We start from the raw sequence: 21,220 nt of genomic DNA on the forward strand, positions 1-21,220 counted from the left end.
AGATAACCAGAGCATGCACCACTCTGGCAAGACAGTCCACGGGCAAGGAGGGTCTCATCCTGCATATCAGAAGGGCTGGTAGACAGCTGCCCCGGACACAGAATTGACCTGCGCCTCCATGGACAGCTGTGAGTCCAGAATGACTTCCAGGCTGCGCCCCTGGTCCTTCAGGGGCACAGTGACCCCATTCAGGACCAGGGAGTCCCCCACACCAGCCCACCCCATCCCCCAAGAACAGTACTTCTGTCTTGGCAGGATTCAACCTCAATCTGTTAGCCACCATCCATCTTTCAGCCAAGAACCATGGGGTTGTTTGCATCCTAGCTCATTATTTTGAGATGCTGACAGAAAGGGCCCCATCCGGCCCTGAATTGATTGCTACCAATTTGAATGGAAAGATGATTTTCATAGGGTAGGGGGGCACCGGTGGTGCACTGATGGAACCAAGAGGGCGATGGTCCCCAGAATTAGGAGATCCCCCACCCCATCGCGCTCTATAAATCCTAGGGAGTTGCAAGAAAACAGTGGCGTAGCGTGGGTTGTCAGCACCCGGGGCAAGGCAAGTAATTTGCGCCCCCTAACCCGTGGATTTGCGCCCCCTAACCCCCAGATGTTGCGCCCGGTGCGGCCGGGCCCCCCTGCACCCCCCACGCTACGCCACTGCAAGAAAAGGGTCCACGTCGTCTCCACCCCCGTGAATCTGGGATGTCACAACCAGACGAGAGAGGAGCCTGGGAAGCTGGAGGGAGGAGCCGCGCTGCAAAAAAAGGAGGCGCGTTTTGCAGCCGGGAAGGCGAAGCAGCAGCCGGAGCGGGTCTTGGGCTTTGCAGCCGGGTTGCCAACTGACCCGAAGGAAGCCCCGCCCTCGGCTGCCCTTGTGCCTCCCCGATGCCCTGCTACGTCCGGGGAGGGAGGAGCCGCGTGGCACGAAAAGGGGAAAAGAAGCTCTCCTTTTTTGCAGGGAAGGCCGGGCGCTTTGCAGCCGGGTTGCCAACGGACCAGAAGAAAAGCCCGGCTGCTCCTGTGCCTTCCGCTGCCCCGTGACGTCGGGGAAGGGAGGAGCCGCCTTGCAAGGAAGAAAGGCTTTTCTTGCACGAGAGGCTTCTTTGCAGCTTCGCCTCTGCAGGCGGGTTGCCAACTGACCCGGAGGAAAGCCTGGGCTGCTGCTGCTGCTGCGCCTTCTTGCCGCCGCGGAAGCTTCTTGCTCCAGGATGGAGGTAAAAGCGCCTCTGCCTTTGTGCAATGCACCCCCTGCCCCGAGCAGGCCGGGCTCCCTTTCCCCGGCCCGGCAAGCGCCCCCTCGCCGCCGCCGCCGCCTGGCTCTTTGTTCCCCCTGGCGGGCCGGGCGCGATGGAGGCGCGCGTAAAGCTCCGGCCCGCAGCGCCTTGCCAAGCGCTAGCGGGGCCTGCCCTCGCCCTCCAAGAGAGAAGGAGGGAGAGAGATCGCTGGTGGAGGGGCATGTTGGGATTCGAACCCAGAACAGCAGAAATTTGGCCCCTTGCACCTATTCCCCAGGCCTGGAGGAGGAGGACCCGAGTGGTCCAGCTCAGTCAAGGTTGCTTATTCTGGCCGTCAGCGGCTCTCTAGAAATCATCATCATCATCATCGGTGCTCACCTGAGAGGTGTTGAAACTGAGTTCTGGTTGAAATCAAGCCTTGATGATGATGATGATGAGACTTAGAGATTTTCATTTTGCAGTGTACCTGCAGCAGATTGAAGAGTCATTGCAACAGGCGGAAAGTAAAGAATGAATAATATTATAAAAGAGGCAAGCAGAATATGGTGCCCGCTCTGTGGAACGCCCTCCCACCAGATGTCAAAGAGAACAACTACCAGACTCTTAGAAGACATCTGAAGGCAGCCCTGTTTAGGGAAGCTTTTAATGTTTGACGGATTACTGTATTTTAATATTTTGCTGGAAGACGCACAGAGTGGCTGGGGAAACCCAGCCAGATGGGTGGGGTATAAGTAATTATTATTATTATTATTATTATTATTATTATTATTATTATTATTAACGGGGCAGAGGTTAGACTAGCAGAGCCATGGATGCCCTAAGCTCAAGGAAGGCAGAATCATATAAAAAAGGAGGTTCTAGTCCTGGTGGAAATCTCAGATTATTTGTAATTTTCTCCATGACAGCTCTATTCCAGAGTGAGTGGCCCCAAGCATTTGGTGTAAAATTTTGGGTTGCTTTCCACTGAGCTGCAATTGCTATTCTTGCTGCCAAGATAATATATCCTTTGGACAATACATTTCCACTGGTATTACCAACAAAGCTCTGAACTGTTCTTATACAACTTGGCCAATTTGGTTAGGTACCATCTGTATAACATCTTCATTACGTTTTCTCTAATACAGTGGTGCCCCGCTAGACGAATGCCTCGCAAGACGAAAAACCCGCAAGACGAAAGGGTTTTTCGGTTTTTGCGACGCTTCGCTAGACGATTTTCCCTATGGGCTTGCATCGCAAGACGAAAGCCCATAGGGAAATCTTGGGGACCTTTTTTTAAATGCTGGCGGTGGGGAGCAAAGCCTTCTCCCCCCCTCCGGACTTCAGAAGAGGTCCAGGAAGGCCGGCGGGGGCGAAAGGCTTTGCTCCCCACCGCCAGCATTTTAAAAGCGGTCCGGGATAGCAGGGAAGCGCTTCCCGCTATCCCGGACGGCTTTTGAAGGCAGGCAGGGGGGGCAAAGACTTTTGCCCCCCCTGCCTGCCTAACCGGGGGCTTTTAAATCACCCCGGGACTGTCCGGGGCGATTTAAAAGCCCCCGGACGGCTTTTGAAGCCTCCCCCCGCCGCCCGGCTTCGGGGCATCGTCCCGATGCCGGGCGGTGGGGCAGGAACGCCTCCCCCCGCCGCCCGGCATCGGGGCATCGTCCCGATGCCGGGCGGTGGGGCAAGAACGCCTCCCCCAGCCGCCCGGCTTCGGGGCATCGTCCCGATGCCGGGCGGTGGGGCAGGAACGCCTCCCCCAGCCGCCCGGCATCGGAACGATGTCCCGAAGCCGGGCGGCCGGGCGGGAAAGCCTCCCCCAGCCGCCCGGCTTCGGGGCATCGTCCCGATGCCGGGCGGTGGGGCAGGAACGCCTCCCCCAGCCGCCCGGCATCGGGGCATCGTCCCGATGCCGGGCGGTGGGGCAAGAACGCCTCCCCCAGCCGCCCGGCTTCGGGGCATCGTCCCGATGCCGGGCGGTGGGGCAGGAACGCCTCCCCCAGCCGCCCGGCATCGGAACGATGTCCCGAAGCCGGGCGGCCGGGCGGGAAAGCCTTTGTCCCCCCTGCCTGCCTTCCCAGGGGCTTTTAAATCGCCCCGGACAGCGGAGAAGTCCTCCGCTGTCCCGGGCGATTTTAAAATGCCGCCCGCCAGAAGAGGTCGGGGGAAGGCGTTTTCCATAGGAACGCATTAATTGATTTTCAATGCATTCCTATGGAAAACCGTGCATCGCAAGACGAAAAACTCGCAAGACGAAGAGACTTGCGGAACGAATTAATTTCGTCTTGCGAGGCACCACTGTATTGTAACATGCGGTGTTGTCACCGCATGTCTTCCAGATTTGTCTTTGGCACTCAGCCTTGACACTGGAAATAATAATAATAATAATAATAATAATAATAATAATAATAATAATAATAATAATAATAATATTTTATTTGTACCCCGCCCATCCTTCCAGGTTTCCCCGGGCCACTCTGGGCGGCTTCCAACAAAGATTAAAAATACATTAAATTAAATTAAATTACATTAATGCCATATTCTAGAAAACCTGAGGCGGTCGTAGGGTTTGTTTTTGGGGTGAGGAGGACCGTGTTGCGGCAAACCTCGGCATCTTTCATGGAGGTACGTTGGCTTCCATCACAGCTTTGACTTCCTGCGTTGCCGGGGGTTGGGCTGGATGACCTTTGGGGGTCCCTTCCCCCTCTACGATTCTACGTTTTCATTTCCGCAGGTGACGTTTGAGGACGTGGCCGTCTACTTCTGCCGGGAAGAGTGGGCGGAATTAATTCCGTGGCAGAAGGAACTCTACCGGGGTGTGATGGTGGAAAACTACGAAGCGGTCCTTTCCGTGGGTAAATATACCGCCGTCCTCTGGAACTCGGTTCACTGGCGGGTGGGCGAGGTCACGGTGGTTGGTCCAGTGGTCCAACACTGGTTTCATTTGCAGAGCCCATTAGTTACTCAGAAGTAGACTGCCTCTCCCTGTGGAAGTTCAATTTAGCTCTCACGGCTGCTGTTTGATTGATAGGCCCATCGTCCTCCATGAATTTCAAAATCATATTTTTAAAAAGTGATGTACATACAATTTAACAAATTTAGTTCCGTTTCCGTACAGTAACCCCTTAGCATTTTGTCTCTTTCACCCTTCCGTCCGTGATGTTTTCTTCAAACCCTTTCCTCTACTGCCTTAGAAATAATACTTATTTCTATTACATATATCCTACATTACATTCCTTTATCATTCTCATTCCTTTGCTTAGATTTCCAAACCTGCCTGCAATTTCATTTGCCTCGGATAATCTGAAAAGGGTCCATGAAATTTCTCCGCAAGTGTCGTTTTGCTAAATAGAACAGATCAAGGGGCATTTTTGCCCAGGCTCAGAGAGTTCTTCCTTCTCACTGAAGGTGGGCAGCCACAAACAGAGCGCGATATTCATGCTCTTTTCACAGCATCTGAGACTGAGTGATATACTGCCCCTGTCTGTGGAGGTTCTGTTAAGCAGCCATCTGAGCTAATAGCCACTGAGAGATTATCCTCCAGAGCTGGTGGGTTAAATGCCTTCTGTAAAGAGGCCTCAGTGGCACTGCCCACCTTTTGACTTCACTGGGTGACCTCCAGCATATTGGGAAAGGGGCAGAATTCGTCCCTGGCCTCTCCCTGGCTGCTGGATCCGTGGGAATGTTCAGGGTTGCAGGAGAGGATATATTGTCTGATTATAGCCTTTCCAACTTGTGTAAACAAGTTCACAATCTAGCAGAGTAACGTTTCCCCTTTTTAAACTCAAAGCCGATGCTTTTGCTCAGGTTCGCTAAAGCCTCTATAATAACTGCCTTTGAATGCGGAAAAAGCCTTTGACAATATTTCTTGGAATTTTATGAAGAAAAATCTTCAGGGAATGGGGGTGGGTCAAGGGTTTGAAAATGGTATAAGTGCAATTTACTCAGAACAAAAGGCTAAGTTAATAGTTAATAATGTGATGACAGAGGAATTTAAGATAGAGAAAGGGACACGACAAGGCTGCCCAATTTCCCCATTGCTTTTTATTTCGGTCCTGGAGGTTTTGCTGAATATGATCAGGAGGGACCGTCTGATCAAAGGTATTCAGGTCGGAGCCAAACAATACAAATTGAAAGCTTTTGCAGATGACCTAGTTTTGATGTTACAGGAGCCAGAATCTAGTACGAAAAGAGTATTAGAACTGATTCAAGAATTTGGTCAGGTGGCAGGATTTAGGTTGAACAAGTCAAAAACTAAACTGCTTGAGAAAAATTTTACACCGATTGAGAAAGAGAGGTTTCAGAAGGAGACTGGTTTAACATTGGTTAAGAAAGTAAAATATCTAGGGGTCAATATGACTGCTAAGAATTTAAATTTATTTAAAGATAACTATGAGAAATGTTGGGCAGAAGTGAAAAGAGATTTCGAAATATGGTCAAATTTGAAGCTTTCCTTGTTGGGTCGAATTGCAGCTATAAAGATGAATGTATTGCCAAAAATGTTATTTCTGTTTCAATCATTGCAAATTTTGGACAAGATGGACTACTTCAAGAAGTGGCAGAGAGATATCTCTAGATTTGTCTGGCAGGGCAAGAAGCCCAGAATAAAATTTAAAATATTAACTGATGCAAAGGAAAGAGGCGGATTTGCCTTGCCAGACCTTAAACTTTACTATGAATCAGCAGCATTCTGCTGATTGAAAGACTGGCTGCTTCTTGAGAACACAGACATTTTGGACTTAGAAGGTTTTAATAATGTTTTTGGGTGGCATGCATATTTGTGGTACGACAAGGTTAAAGCACATAAAGCATTTAAAAACCATATTGTCAGGAAAGCATTGTTTAATGTCTGGATAAGATATAAAGACTTATTGGAAAATAAAACCCCAAGGTGGTTGTCACCAATGGAAGCAAAGGCTCAGAAAAAGCTCAATATGGAGGCCAAATGGCCGAAATATTGGGAAATATTGGAACAAGAAGGAGACAAATTGAAATTGCAGAGTTTTGAGAAATTAAAAGATAAAGTGCGAGACTGGCTTCATTATTATCAAATAAGAGAGGCCTATAATTTGGACAGGAAAATTGGCTTCCAGGTGGAAAAATCAAAATTGGAAACAGAACTGTTAGACCCCAAAACTAAGATACTTTCAAGAATGTATAACTTGCTGTTGAAATGGAACACGGAGGATGAAATGGTTAAATCTGCTATGATTAAATGGGCACAAGACATTGGTCATAACATTATGTTTGCTGACTGGGAACAGTTGTGGACCACCGGTATGAAATTCACGGCATGTAATGCCTTGAGAGAGAACATTATGAAAATGATATATAGGTGGTACATGACACCAGTCAAGCTTGCAAAAATATATCATTTGCCAGATAAGAAATGTTGGAAATGTAAAGAAAATGAAGGTACTTTCTTTCACCTTTGGTGGACGTGCCCAAAGATTAAGGCTTTCTGGGAGATGATCTATAATGAAATGAAAAAGGTATTTAAATATACCTTCCTGAAGAAACCAGAGGCCTTTCTCCTGGGCATAGTCGACCAATTGGTGCCAAAGAAGGATAGAACTTTATGTATGCAACAACAGCAGCAAGAATACTTATTGCAAAGTATTGGAAGACACAAGATCTACCCACCCTGGAAGAGTGGCAGATGAAGGTGATGGACTACATGGAATTAGCGGAAATGACTGGCAGAATCCGAGACCAGGGAGAAGAGTTGGTGGAAGAAGACTGGAAGAAATTTAAAGACTATCTGCAAAAACACTGTAAAATTAATGAATGTTAAAATGATTGTCAGGGAACTGACATCTAAAGCGCCGGAGGCGCAAAGGCTCACTGAGGGTGAGAGAGCAGTAGCAGCGGAAGAGGGAACCAGTAGAGGGCGAGCAAGAACTCCAAGGGAAAGTGAGTCGGAGGGATGGCTCAGAGACGCTTCAAGCGAAACCAGTGGGGAGGTCTCAGGACCTCCTATAGGGACACCCACACCTCGACGGAAACTGTCACGCCGAGAGGCCAGACGACGTGTTTCCGTTAAGGAGCTTTTATGTTGGAAACGTTTCCGAAAGCAGCCACTTTCGGATTCTACTAGTGATTGACGCAGCCATGCTGGAGGGGCTCCGTCACAGGCAGAGGTTTGAAAGCCTGATCAAACTCTGAGGGACTTGCATTTTACGCACAAGCAGCTCATCGTCCCATCACAGCAATCCGAAAGTCTCCGAAAGCCAGCTTGTGCAGGGAGAAGCATCATGAGCAATCCAGCCGGAACCGGGGAAGCAGGAGCAGCTGGAGGAGGTCCAAGCCTGGAAGAAAGGTACAGGGCGTTGGAGATCCAGTTGGCGCTGCAAACGGCGAGGCTTGAGGAGAGGAGGGCTCAGGATGCAGAAAAGGGAAAGGAGAAAACCACCCCGCTCGCCAGAAAGGTGCCAGGATTGGTGCAGAAATTCGGGGGGGATCCCAGGAACTATCATGCCTTTAGAACAGAGATGCAATACGCTCTAAACTTGCAGTTTGATGACTTCCCCGATGAGGAATCGCGAGTGGCGTATGTGATTGGCCATCTCGAATCTGGGGCGAAAGATTGGGTTAGACCCCTGATGGCAGCGAATAATGAGATCTTAAAGGACACGAGGAAGTTTTTTCGTGCCATGGACCTGATGTTTTCCAGCGATATTGAGCAGGGGGTGGTGCGAAGGCAGTTAATGGCTTGCCAGCAAGGAAGCAGATCTGTCCGTGAGTACTGGACTGAATTTACCATGTTGATTCACAAATTGGGGTGGGACCTATCGGCGGAGCCCATCCAAATGCTTTTCGAAGAGGGGCTTTCTTCAACCGTCAAAGATGAGCTTTCCCGGGGCCCCAGGGCGGAGTCTATGGACCAGTTAACCAAATCTGCGCTGGCCATAGGAGCGCGCCAGGAGGCGAGGGCTATGGAAAAGCGGGAAGGGAAAGGAGACCGTTGGAGGGAGTTCCGCATTCCAGACATTCCAGAGCCACCTTTCCCGCCGGCAGAGCCGATGGAAGTTGGAACAGCGCGGGCGCGCGCAGTTTCAAATCCCAGTGAAGGGCGGAAAAAGGAGGGAAAGAGCGCCAAGAGATGTTATCTCTGCCAACAGCCAGGGCACTTTGCCAGAGTTTGCCCACAAAGAAAGGAATGGCAAGGGATGGCAGGAGCTGTTGGGGGAAAGGAAGAGGAAGGCAAGGAGCAAGTAAAAGCCAACGCCTGGCTGCCACCGTTGGGGCACAGCAGCCAGGCCAAAGAGCAATGAAAGTGCCCATGCCAGAACCCCCCAGACCCGCTTTAGTGATAGAGGTATTACTAGAACTGCCAAACGGACACCCACTAAAGGTCAAGGCGCTTTTGGATTCAGGCAGCTCCTGTAATTTCATGAGTAAGGAGTTTGCAGCTGAGCACCAGATACAGACTATCCCTTTAAGTAACCCCTTGCAGGTGACTACGATTGACGGCAGAGAGCTGTTGGGGGGAGAAGTTAGCCAACAGACTGTCCCGATGATAATGAGAGTGGCAAGGCACACCGAACAGATAGCGTTTAATGTGGCCATCCTGGGAGGAGCGCCCATCATTTTGGGGATGAGCTGGCTGGCGCTACACGATCCGCTAGTGGGCTGGCATCAGAGGGTGGTCTCCTTTGGGTCAGCGCATTGCCTAGAACACTGCAAGGAGGGGAAGGTTTCGGGAGGAGACAGAGTCACCCTAGCGGGGATGGAAGTGATGGACAAAGGGAAGGTGCCCCCGCAATACGCAGATCTGAGCAACGTATTCAGCGAAAGGGAAGCAGACAAACTGCCACCGCATAGACCCTTTGACTGTCAAATCAACCTACTCCCAGGGGCCCAACTCCCAGTAGGCAAGCTGTACGCCATGTCAGACAGGGAGATGCAGGAGCTGAGGGAGTTCATTGACAAAAACTTGAAGCGAGGTTTCATCAGAGAGTCCCGAGCGGTGGGGGGCAGCCCAGTGTTCTTTGTGGACAAAAAGAACACAGACAAACCGAGACTGGTGTGTGACTTCAGGGCCCTCAATGCAGTGTCGGAGCCCCTGGCTTTCCCTATGCCCCGAATTGATGACATTTTGACCAGAGTAAGGAAGGGAAAGATTTTTACAAAACTGGACCTGCGGGGGGCGTACAATCTGATACGCATAAGGAAGGGAGATGAATGGAAGACCACCATGTTTACCCCGTTGGGAGCCTTTGAATACCTCGTTATGCCCTTCGGTCTACAAGGGGGCTCCGCGTGTTTTCAAGCTTTTATAAACCACGTTCTGGGACCTTTGCTCTACAAGAATTGTGTGGCCTTTTTAGACGACGTGTTGGTGTATTCGGAAAATGAGGAACAGCATGTGAGGGACGTTCGAGAAGTGTTGGGCAGGCTGCAAGCCAACCAGCTGTGGGTGAAACTGGAGAAGTGCCAGTTTCATACCAAGGAGGTGGAATTCCTGGGGTACCGCTTGTCAGACAAGGGATTGGCCATGGATCCAGGCAAGGTCCAAGCGGTACTGGAATGGAAGACACCGAAGACCAAGAAGGACGTGCAAAGATTCTTGGGATTTGGGAACTTTTATCGGAAGTTCATCAAGAACTTTGCCCATTTGACGGCGCCCATCACCGACTGTCTCAGCAGCAAGAAGAAATTTGTTTGGACGGCAGAGGCGGATCGAGCCTTTGAAGAACTGAAAAGGGCTTTCGCCTCGGAAGAACAACTTCTGCATGTGGATTTACGAAAACCCATGAGAGTGGAAACAGATGCATCCGACCGGGCGGTAGGGGCGGTCCTTCTTCAACCGGGGAGGAGTGCGTCGGAGTGGAGACCGTGTGCCTTCTTCTCGCGGAAGCTGAATAAGTCCGAGAGGAATTACACGGTGTATGACAGGGAACTACTTGCCATTCACGAAGCATTCCGGAGGTGGAGACATTTATTAATTGGAGCACAACACAAGGTGCAAGTGTGCACCGACCACAAAAATTTAGAGTATTGGAGAACAGCTCGAGTGCTCAACCAACGACAAGTGAGATGGGCACAGGAATTCTCCAAATTTAACTTTGAGATTTGTTATGTGCCAGGCCCAGAAAACGTCAGGGCGGACGCGCTCTCACGCAAACCAGAATATTGGGAAGGGGAGGGGGTGATCGAAGAGAGACATGTCATCCCGGAGGACCGCTGGGTGTGTGGGGCGGCGATGGTGGGGCAACGAGAACTGGTGGAGGAAACGGAAAATGATGAATATGCCCAGGATAAGCTCAGAGGTCTCAGGGGGGAGGGCGAGAGCCCCGGAGGTTTTGAGGAAAGAAATGGGGCATTGTATTACAAAGGGGCACTGTATATACCCGAAGGTGAATTGAGGGGGAGAGTACTCAAGCAGTTGCATGATAGCCCCACGGCGGGACATTTTGGGCAACACAAGACCATGTGGTTGGTTACCAGGGAATTTTGGTGGCCTAAGGTGAGGGAAGATGTAAGGGAGTATGTAAGAGGGTGTGACCAATGTCAGCGAGCCAAAGGGGAAAGAAGGGCGCCGGCAGGGTTATTAGAACCTTTACCCACACCAGAACGGCCTTGGGAAGCGATATCAATAGATTTTATGACGGATCTGCCAAGGTCCAAGGGGAAAACAGCCATCATGGTAGTAGTAGACCTGTTAACTAAGATGTGCCACTTTGTAGCATGCTCACATGCAGTCACAGCGGAAGAAACGGCGAAGTTGTTTGTGGAACATATCTTTAGGTTGCACGGGGCTCCCTCGAGGGTGATCTCAGATCGAGGCAAACAATTTACTTCCAGGTTCTGGAGGAAGCTCATGAGCTTGTTACACGTGGAAGTCAATTTTTCAACTGCCCGGCACCCTGAAACCAACGGGCAGGCGGAAAGGGCAAATGGCATTCTTCAACAATATCTTAGGTGTTATGTCAATGACAGAGAGAACGATTGGGTCGAAAAGTTGGCGTTGGCAGAATTTGCCTACAATAATGCGGAGAATGTGTCCACAGGGATGAGTCCCTTTTTGGCTAATTACGGGTGTCACCCCAGGGCATTTCCAGGGGAAGGAGGGGAGAGATGGAGCGTCCCAGCGGCTGAACATTTTGTAGAAGAGATGGAAGCCATCCATCAGCAGCTCCAGCTCAACTTAGAAAGGGCTAAGGCACAATATAAGAAGCAGGCAGACAAGAACAGAAGGGAAGGTGAAACCATAAGGGTGGGGGATCAAGTGTGGTTGTCAACCCAAGGGTTGCCGTTCAAAGGGGGTTGTAAGAAACTGAGGCCCAGAAGATTGGGACCCTTTGAGGTGATTCAGCAGGTCAACCCGGTAGCTTTCAAACTCCGATTACCCAATCACATGAAATTGCACCCAGTGTTCCACAGGTCGTTACTGTCACCATACAGGGGAGGAGGTGAAGGGGAGCACGTCAGGGGACCAGCCTTGGAAGAGAGGGAACGCCGCAACCATGTAGCGGAAATCCTCGATTCCAGGTGGAAGGGAAATCAGGTGGAGTATTTAGTGGCGTGGGAAGGGGAACCGGAGTCAGAAAACACCTGGGTAAGTGCGCAGGAAGTCAATGACTAGGTTTTAACAGAAACGTTCCATCAAAGGTTCCCGAGGAAACCTCAGCCGATAGCAAGGTTTAGGAGGGAGTATTTCGGCACCACCGATGAGGAAGAGGAAATGGAAGGGTTCGCGGAGTCGGAGTTGGAAGAGGGAGTGGACTCTGATGACGAAGAGTACCTAGAGAGTAGGAACAGCAACAAGTGGAAGGAAGTGTTCGCGACGTCGGAAGATGAGGGAGGTTCTTTCAAGGGTTTTACCTCCTCACCGCCAGTAGGAGAGGAGACGGGAGGGGGTGAAGGGGGCCCTGGAGGGGAGGTGGATGTCAGGGAACTGACATCTAAAGCGCCGGAGGCGCAAAGGCTCACTGAGGGTGAGAGAGCAGTAGCAGCGGAAGAGGGAACCAGTAGAGGGCGAGCAAGAACTCCAAGGGAAAGTGAGTCGGAGGGATGGCTCAGAGACGCTTCAAGCGAAACCAGTGGGGAGGTCTCAGGACCTCCTATAGGGACACCCACACCTCGACGGAAACTGTCACGCCGAGAGGCCAGACGACGTGTTTCCGTTAAGGAGCTTTTATGTTGGAAACGTTTCCGAAAGCAGCCACTTTCGGATTCTACTAGTGATTGACGCAGCCATGCTGGAGGGGCTCCGTCACAGGCAGAGGTTTGAAAGCCTGATCAAACTCTGAGGGACTTGCATTTTACGCACAAGCAGCTCATCGTCCCATCACAATGATGTTGGATTGAAAATAAGTGGCATTAGCAACAAAGTTAATAAGAGTATGCAAAAATGAATTGATAATGGAATATGTTAAGATATAAAGATAAATGAAAGAGGGTAAGGATTTGCTGATTTGATTATGTAAATGGGAATACAAAAATGGGAGGTGTGAGGAGGTCAAAGAAATAAGCTAATGAGTTTAAAGTTATAAAAAATGGATTTGTTTTTAACTTCTTTTTTTCTATTTTTCTCGTTTTCTGTATTTTGTATTTTTGTTTTTTCTTCTCTTTTTTTGCTTTTTTATGTATCTTTGTATTTATGATTTTGTAAATTCTTAATTAATATTCTTTTAAAAAATGGGAAAAGAAATAATATAATAACTGTTCTGCTTCTTTTCCCTTATTCCCTCATAAAAGATAAGACACGACAGTCTTCTATAAAAGCATAAAAAGTTTACTCACTCACATTCTGTTCACCATAGGATCCCAGAAGGCAGACGTAGCTTAGAAAAGTAACACACACCTGAAAACTATCTCATAAGAAGACAGTCCCTTTGTCCTCTCTTTGCTGGAAGCCAAGAGGGCATCTTTGGCTAAGCAGATGTTGCTTCTTCGATGCATGTAGTCAAAGAGAGAGAGATGGCTGTTCTGCCCTGTGCTTTTGCCGTTACCTGCACAGGTGAGGCCATGCCTACCTCTAGTCCCATGCAGAGGAAATCTGTCCCAGCCTGGAAGGAAACAGGAAGTTGACCTGCTGGCTGGACAAACATTCCTCCCCATGTGTAAACATGTTCACTCTAGGAATGTTGTACTTGACTGCTCTTGTGTTTCACATCCCACAGGATCAGACCAAACTCCTGTCTAGTCCAGGATCCTCTTCTTACCGTGGGCGGTGGGAAGGACTCAAACGCCATTCGAATTAGCCTTTATAAACTGCAGTCAAGTCCTTCGTGTATCACAGGGTTAAACTGTGGAACTCCCCGCCACAGGATGGCCACTAACTTGAGTGGCTTTGAAAGAGGATCATGCGAATCCATGGAGGAGTAGAGGGCTATGGAGGGCTCCTGGCCAGGACGGCTCTGTTCCACTTTCCTGGGTGCTTCCCGTAACAGGCATCTGGACAAGATGCCTGCATTGCCGGGGGCTGGACTAGATGACCCACAGGCCCCCTTCCAACTCAACAATTCTCTGATGCTGGACTAGGTGGGCCGCTGGCCTGAAATATTACAAAATAAAATGGAAGTGTTTCTCTCCCACGCAGGGCACTTGTCTGTGAAACCGGAGATCATCAGCAAAATCGAACGGGAGGAGGCCGAGCTGTGCGTCGGAGAGTTTTGGAAGCCCCCCCAGTGGAGAGACCCTTCGGGCCAGTGGTTAGGTCAGTAGTCCATGTTGCGTTCTGGTTCCCCCCACTCTCTTTTTGAAAGCTGCACAACAGCCCTTTGAGGTAGGCTGGCATCAAATATGCCCTGAGAGATCTTTGCAGTTGGGAGGCCTTAACCGTATAGCTCAGAGCTGGAGCGCTTGCTTTTCAGGCAGAAGGACAGCAGGTCCAGTCCTTGACGTCTTCAGATCGGATTGGGAGACTGCCTTGCTGGAGAGCTGCCAATCAGTGCAGACACCACTGAGCTAGGCAGGCTAATAGATCTGACATAGCGGAAGGCGACTTCCTGAGCTAAATTGTCAACCAGCCCCTTTTGCGGAACCACGAGGTCCAGAATATTGTTTTATTTTAGGGGAAAGAGCTGCTGCCAGCCTGTGTAGACATCCCTAGGTGGCCCAATAGATCTGGGTTGGTCCGAGGCGACTTCCTGTGTTTCTGCAAAGGTCCACGAGAGTTGCACACTGCCAAGTGGGGGTTGTCCTTTGGGGGAGGGAAAGAGGAGGTGTTGCAAAGGGCCCAGGCCACGATGGTGGGACTCCCATCCCAGCCTGCCTCCCAGGGTTGTTGTTGCGACACCAACACGGGAGGTCAGCCTTGTGGGAAAGTCGGGAGGCCCAAGTTCCAGCTGCTGCCTTAAACTTTTCTCCGAAGCCCTGTATCCCCCTTGTAGAAAGAGCTGATTTAATGGCTGAGTAAAAAGTACCAGTCTGCTTAGTACCGTCTGACATTGGCATTTTAGATCCTTGGCAGGCTGCACATTTGTTACCTGCCCTCTTGTTTTGCGCAAGACTTGCATCACGCTGCCCGTGGGCTGGCTCTTGTTTCAAAGCATCTCCAAGTCCTGAAACAATTCCAGAGAAAGTGCTTCTTGGAGGCCTTGTGCAAACTACTGTGGTTGCTGCAACAGGTGTCATGGCTGCTGGTGAGTTTGTGGTTGAAGCAGCAAAGCCAGGACTCTTTAACATACCCAGCACACTTCCTTCTTTCAGAATTTTTGCAGGCTTAAAGGGACCATCACACTCACGTTCTCGCTTTGACGCTATTGACCGCTGCATTACGCAGAGGCAATACTGGGGTATCCTCGGGTCCTGAAGGATCAGATGCTTTTGCAACAGGAGCACTAAATCTGATAGCACCAGCAGACACTGACGGCTGTACAGTGTTGCAACTAGAGATGAAAATTAGAGATGATTTTGCAATTAGAGATGAAAATCTGTTCACAGGACTGCCGGCATTTCTGGCCGGTTGCACCTTTTTAGCCACTGATTGCGCAGAACTGACAGGCGAAGATGAGGCAGTATTTTGGCAAAGGTGACGTACTGATGGGCAAAGATATTTCTGGTAGCGCTGGCATGCCCATTTCCTCCTCTTGTGCAGGTTTTGATACATAGGGGACACCTCTTTGCCTTCTCATCTTGCCGCCACCTCCTCCTACTGAAGGAGGAAGGCTGTTGGTTCCAGAGGTCCTGAACCTGGGAGTTTGTGAAGCTTTCTGGCGATTCTGTCTTCCGGTCTATGGCCAGATTTTTCTCTTGTACAGTGGTGCCTCTGGTTGCGAACGGGATCCGTTCCGGAGCCCCATTCGCAACCTCAAAGGAATGCAACCTGTGTCTGCACACGCGCGGGTCGTGATTCGCCGCTTCTGCACATGATGTCATTTTGCGCGCTTGTGCGAGTGGTGAAACCCGGAAGTAACCCTTTCCGGTACTTCCGGATCGCCGCGGGACGCAACCTGAAAAAACGTATCATGAAGAAAACGTAACAAGAGGCATGACTGTGCTCCCTTATGGATCATCTCTGTTCTCTGTCAAATCTTGCGAAAGTCGGGAGGTGGACAACGGTCAATAAAACGTGTCTGAGTCCTGCTGGCAGATTGTATGTGAGATTTCTCCCCCAACCCCCCATCAGCGACGCTGACTCCCTTTCCTTTCTTCCCAGCAGGAGATGGCATCAGGATGGCAGACGATGAAGACCTCGAAAGGGCAGCCCCCATTCAGCGGCGGCGAGGGAGAAAGAAGAAGGTCCCGTCTTCCACAACAGAGAAGCAGATGGCGATCGTGCCCCCCAAGGTCAAGGGGGCCCCAAAGCTGACACTGAAGATGAAACCTGCAAAGTGTCCCGAGTGCGGCAAGAGCTTCCTGAGCAACGTGGCGATGGCCATCCACATTCGGACGCACACCGGGGAGCGGCCCTTCAAGTGCCACCTGTGTCCCAAGGGCTTCCCCTCGCGCGGGGACCTGAAACGGCACATCAAGACCCACCTGCGCCCCAAGCGGAGCCCGCCTCCCCCCGTGGAGGCCGCCTGCGGGGGCAAGAAGCGCCTGGCCGCCAAGCTGCAACTGCTGAGCCACCTGCAGCGCCCGCCGGACCCCCGGAAGCCCCACGTGTGCGCCCAGTGTGGCAAGGGCTTTGGCACGCCCCAGAGCCTCCGGAAGCACCAGGGGACGCACTCCACCGAGCGCCCCTTCTCGTGCGCCCAGTGCGGGAGCAGCTTCCGCCTGAAGCAGATCCTGGTGGCGCACATGGACTGCCACGCCACCGAGCGCCCCTACCCGTGCCAGGAGTGCGGGAAGACCTTCGTGCAGGAGCGTGGCCTCCGCAGCCACCAGCTCGTCCACACAGGCGAGAAGTGCTTCTTGTGCGAGGCCTGCGGGCGCCGCTTCGCCTACAAGCAGCACTTCCTCAAGCACCTCCGCCTGCACACTGGAGAAAGGCCCTACTCGTGTGCCGAGTGCGGGAAGACCTTCCGGGACCGGGCGACGCTCAGCATCCACAACCGGATGCACACCGGCGAGCGCCCCTACAGCTGCCCGTTCTGCGGCAAGGCCTGCCGGCAGAAGCAGCACCTCAACAGCCACCTGAAGGTGCACCGGGGAGAGGTGCTCCCCCCCAGCGACGGCACGGGACGGGCCCTGCAGAAGGCCTGGGCGAAGGAGAAGCCCCACGCCTGCCCCAGGTGCGAGAAGCGCTTCCGCGACAAGCGGATCATGAGGGCCCATCTGCTGACTCACGACCAAGAGTCCTTGTCCAGCGGGGACGCTGGCCCGGCCCAGGCAGAGGCCAAATCCCCCAGCGGGAGAGGCGGGGGTCGGAAGCAGCCCGCCTCTCTGCATGCAACTGCCCCCCCTGAAAAGTTGCCTTTTGGGTGTGCTCATTGCGGGAGGAAGTTTCCGCAGCGGAAATCCCTCCTGTTGCATCAGAGGAGCCACAGGTGAGGAGGGATGGCTCCCGCCGAGAGTCCAATCCTGGCGTCCTTTTGGGAGGGAGCCTTGCATTTTGACAGCAGTACATCTCACTGAGCTAGTCAAACCTCATGAAGAAAGCAACTCGTGTCGTGCCCTCTGATTAGTTCCCGAGACCAAACGGCCCTGTCACCGCAGGCCTTTCCCCAAGCAATCGGAGACTATGCCTGCAAGAAGCCTCTCTCTTCCCTGCCCTTTTCATGCCTCTTCTGGTTCTGGGAGAGCATGGCAGAGGTGAGCTTATCACAGCAGGAGGAGGAGATGCCGGTGCCTGTTCCCCAGCCAGACCCATCTCTGCCTCTTGGCCTCCCTCCTCTCCTGCCTCAGCTTCTTCCTCTGAGTCTGGACTGCTCTCTGCCACGGACTCCTCCCGCTCACTAAGCCCTGTTGCCTCTTCAGCTTCTGACACCTCCTCCTCCCAGTCTCCTCCTCCTTCCCATTCACTGGCGTCCCACCGCCCCTCCCCAGGCTCTGAGCCTTCTTCCTTTGGGGGTTCTCCGGCTGGTTCCATTCCTCTGCCTCCGACAATTCCATGATAGATAAAAACATGCCAACCTGCTTGGTTCCCAAACCTTTTTGGCCAAACCCCCTTCCTGCTGGGACAATGCAGGAGTGCTCCTTTGGGGATGAAGTTAAACCATTGGAGAGTTACAGCACCTGCCATGACTGCAGAGTCCGATTCAGGAGAGACATGTTTTGTTGCAGTTGGGGCAGAGGAAGGCGCCTGGTTCTGCTGCGGCAGATACACCTATAAAAACCATTCTTCAGCCTAGTGGTCTGCATGACCCACTGTGGAAGAGAACAGCACCATAAAATTCAAAAGAGAAGTGCTCAGTTGCAGTTTTTCAAAATGCAATTACACCTGTTTAGTTTAACTAATTCAACAAAACTTACGGGCTTGGACTGGTGGTAGCCGCTTTTCAAAGTTTGATAGTCATTTACTCCCCTCGTGAGCCATCCCAGTTTGGGAGTCACTGGCCCAGCCTGAAAAGGGCCCGTGGCAATCTCTAACTGGGAGTGACCTTGTTCCCTTTAATGATTCTTCTGTGTGGACCAGACCCCTCTCTGTCCTGGCCACACCCCCTCCCCCATTCCTTGTGCTTCTAGAAGTTATGTTCAAGCAGAGGGGGAGAATTTCAAGTTTGAAAAAAAAGATATGCAAATGTTAATATGAAATACCCAGTATCTTGGAATATTAAAGATGAACCAATTAAACAAAAACAAACTGAAAAGGGGAAAAGAAAAAGGAGAACTTCAAAATATCCACCCCAACAATTCTGTGTTCTATAAACCAATGTTTTCTTCAATCCTCAAACCCTGTTCTCACAAGTTAATTTTCTTTTTCACACAAAAGCTCCGTAAGAAGTTGTAGTAAATATTGACAATGATTTTTCTCTTAATGAAACACATCAATTAGCTAAGAGCCATTCTTTCGTGGTAGAACCAACAGGTTGTTTTGACCCAGGCCAGCGCTAAGAGACAGCGGGGAAGATAAATCTGTGGCAGGGAGTTCCACAGTTTAACTATTATTATTAATGTACAGTGGTACCTCGGGTTACATATGCTTCAGGTTACATACGCTTTAGGTTACAGACTCCACTAACCCAGAAATATTACCTCGGGCTAAGAACTTTGCTTCAGGATGAGAACAGAAATTGCACGGCAGCAGGAGGCCCCATTAGCTAAAGTGGTGCTTCAGGTTAAGAACAGTTTCAGGTTAAGAACAGACATCGGAACGAATTAAGTACTTAACCCGAGGTACCACTGTATTCTTTTACGCATTCTTCACCCCAAGTTCCCAGGGTGTGATTACAGCATTAAAAACAACATTAAAAACCATTTGTTTTTTTTTGTTTTTTATAAAAAATTTTATTAAGATTTTTTACAGATTAACAAACAGAATAGGTTTCATAACATCCTTTCATTCTATTGCGGACTCCCTCACGTCTCCCGCTTCCACTTTCATCATTAAAAACGAATTTTTCCAAGCAAATTATCATCTTGTTTATGCTCTTAATTACAATATTTAGGTTAAATTCAAATAAAAAATTATAATTTAATGGTAGACAGTTATTTCTGCTCTGGCTTCCTTGTTAGGATTCAACCAAATTACAGTACTTTTGTAAATAAATCTTAAATTTCTTCCAGTCTTCTTCAACCCTCTCCTCTCCCAGGTCGCGGATTAAAAACCATTTGAAACTGCTCCATGAGGGGCTTCCGTGTCTCTGTCCTGACCTGTGAAAGTGAATTGGTGTTTACATGCCAGAGAAGACGCTGCCCTGGTCTCTTGCAAGAAATGCAATATCGGAGGCGTGCAGCGCCTTCAGAGACCCAGCAAACGTTCTTGCAAGAAGTGTGGTGCTATGCGCACATGTGGTTTGAGGATCAGGAATGTAAGCAGCCAGGTCCGGAGGAAAGGAAGTGTGGAAAGGGCAGGTGGCGATAATGACCTCACTGGCAAGAGATTGCATTTCAACCACTTCACGTATCCTAATGCAGCAGTTCTATGTTCCAAGTATGTTGCGGTGATCTGCTGTAGACTGTAATAAATTCGCTGTTACAGTATTTGTAAAGTTAGTGGCTTAAAGGCGAGCAAGAAAAATTCAAACAGTAGCAATCAAATTTCCTAGAATGTAGATTGTATAGTTTTATATCTCAAAGTCAAGCAATATACAGTACAAAAAGAAAATTTAAGCATTCTCTTTAAGGTGCCGTGAAACACCTTTGGTGGTCTTTTAAGTGAAACGCTGGAAGGTTCTGGATCCAGAACACGTTATTTGAAGTGCAACAAGGAGCCGTTTCAAATAAACATTTATATAAAATGAGCAAGAACTTTCTGAGTTGCACAGGCTGCAACCCAACACCCACCATAAAACACAGGAAGCTCCCTTATACTGAGATATAGCTAGTCCTATATTGTCTACACTGACTGGCAGCAGCTCCTGGATTTCAGAGGAGGGACGTTCCCAGCCTCTACCAGGAGAGACTGACAATGGCACCTGGATCTTTTGCATGCAGGGCAGATGGTCTGTCACTGAATTATGGACTTCCCAAACAAGACATGTCCTTCTGCTGAGTCAGACCAGTGTTCAATGCTACTGCTATTCACAGCAGACCCCTTGGGATTAATGAACCTGAGTGAGTCCTGTCCGTTCACTTCCATGGCTCTATTCTGAGTAGGGCTAGCAGTGAATATCTCACCCCAGGGTTTTGCGCTGCTGTCGTCTCGCCCAGACTAGTGGGAGACTGAGCCCGGGACAGGTAAGGTGACCTGTCTAGGATTGCACTCTTAAAGATAATGGTAAAGGGACCCCTGACCATTAGGTCCAGTTGCGCATGACTCTGGGGTTGCGGTGCTCATCTCGCTTTATTGGCCGAGGGAGCTGGCATACAGCTTCCAGGTCATGTGGCCAGCATGACTAAGCCGCTTCTGGTGAACCAGAGCAGCGCACAGAAACGCTGTTTACCTTCCCGCCGGAGCGGTACCTATTTATCCACTTGCACTGGTGTGCTTTCGAACTGCTAGGTTGGCAGGAGCAGGGACCGAGCAATGGGAGCTCACCCCGTCGTGGGGATTCGAACCCCGACCTGATTGGCAAGTCCTAAGCTCTGTGGTTTAACCCACAGCACCACCCGTGTCCCATTGCACTCTTAGCATTGCCCAATAAAGGTATTTGCAAACCCATCCAGAAACTGAACTGCGCTATCCTATGCCTGTTTCCTCTCAAGTCAGTCCTGTTGGGATAAGAGCCTGCAGTATTCTCCCAAGTAGTCCAGCACCCTGTTCTCACAACCAGATGCCTGGGGGCGGAGCAACCAGAAAGCACAATTTAACACTGTCCACTCCTGTGGCTTCCAGCAACTGGAATCGGTCCCATACTCTTCTAAAGCCGTCTAAATTGGCCACCCCTGCATCTTCCTGTGGCAGTGAGTTCCACAGCTGAACTCCGCGCCGAGTGAAGGACTTATTTCCGTCTGCCCTGAACCTTCCCACAACGCTCAACTTGGCTTGGGATTTCAAGGCGGCCTCCTCCCTGCAGCGGTGGGTCTCAAATTTCAGGGGTCCTCTGTGCAAAGCCAAAACTCTGCGCCCA

The 21,220-nt window shown here is 50.5% G+C and overlaps 1 protein-coding gene across 2 annotated transcripts; it reads left to right on the forward strand.

Annotated features, from left to right (window-relative positions):
* The first annotated feature begins 667 nt into the window (after window positions 1–667).
* LOC309353230 (uncharacterized protein) lies at window positions 668–18,441 on the forward strand. Of its 2 annotated transcripts, XM_081882529.1 has the most exons (5): window positions 668–1,217; window positions 3,761–3,839; window positions 3,949–4,069; window positions 13,762–13,878; window positions 15,826–18,441. In XM_081882529.1, the coding sequence occupies exons 2-5, from the start codon at window positions 3,834–3,836 to the stop codon at window positions 17,097–17,099; spliced, it is 1,518 nt and encodes a 505-aa protein (XP_081738655.1). In that variant the 5' UTR covers window positions 668–1,217; window positions 3,761–3,833; the 3' UTR covers window positions 17,100–18,441. The 2 variants fall into 2 exon arrangements, with proteins under 2 accessions (XP_081738655.1, XP_081738654.1); XM_081882528.1 differs by lacking the exon at window positions 3,761–3,839.
* The last annotated feature ends 2,779 nt before the right edge of the window (window positions 18,442–21,220 follow it).

Source organism: Podarcis melisellensis (assembly GCF_964234715.1).
Source record: "Podarcis melisellensis genome assembly, chromosome: 12".
NCBI lineage: Eukaryota > Metazoa > Chordata > Lepidosauria > Squamata > Lacertidae > Podarcis > Podarcis melisellensis.

What these genes read in the sequence shown, in the direction of transcription:
- LOC309353230 (XM_081882529.1), top strand. An exon ending in CGAAGCGGTCCTTTCCGTGG is followed by an intron (nt 4,070 to 13,761) that starts GTAAATATACCG and finishes TCTCCCACGCAG; the next exon opens with GGCACTTGTCTGTGAAACCG. An exon ending in CCCTTCGGGCCAGTGGTTAG is followed by an intron (nt 13,879 to 15,825) that starts GTCAGTAGTCCA and finishes TCTTCCCAGCAG; the next exon opens with GAGATGGCATCAGGATGGCA.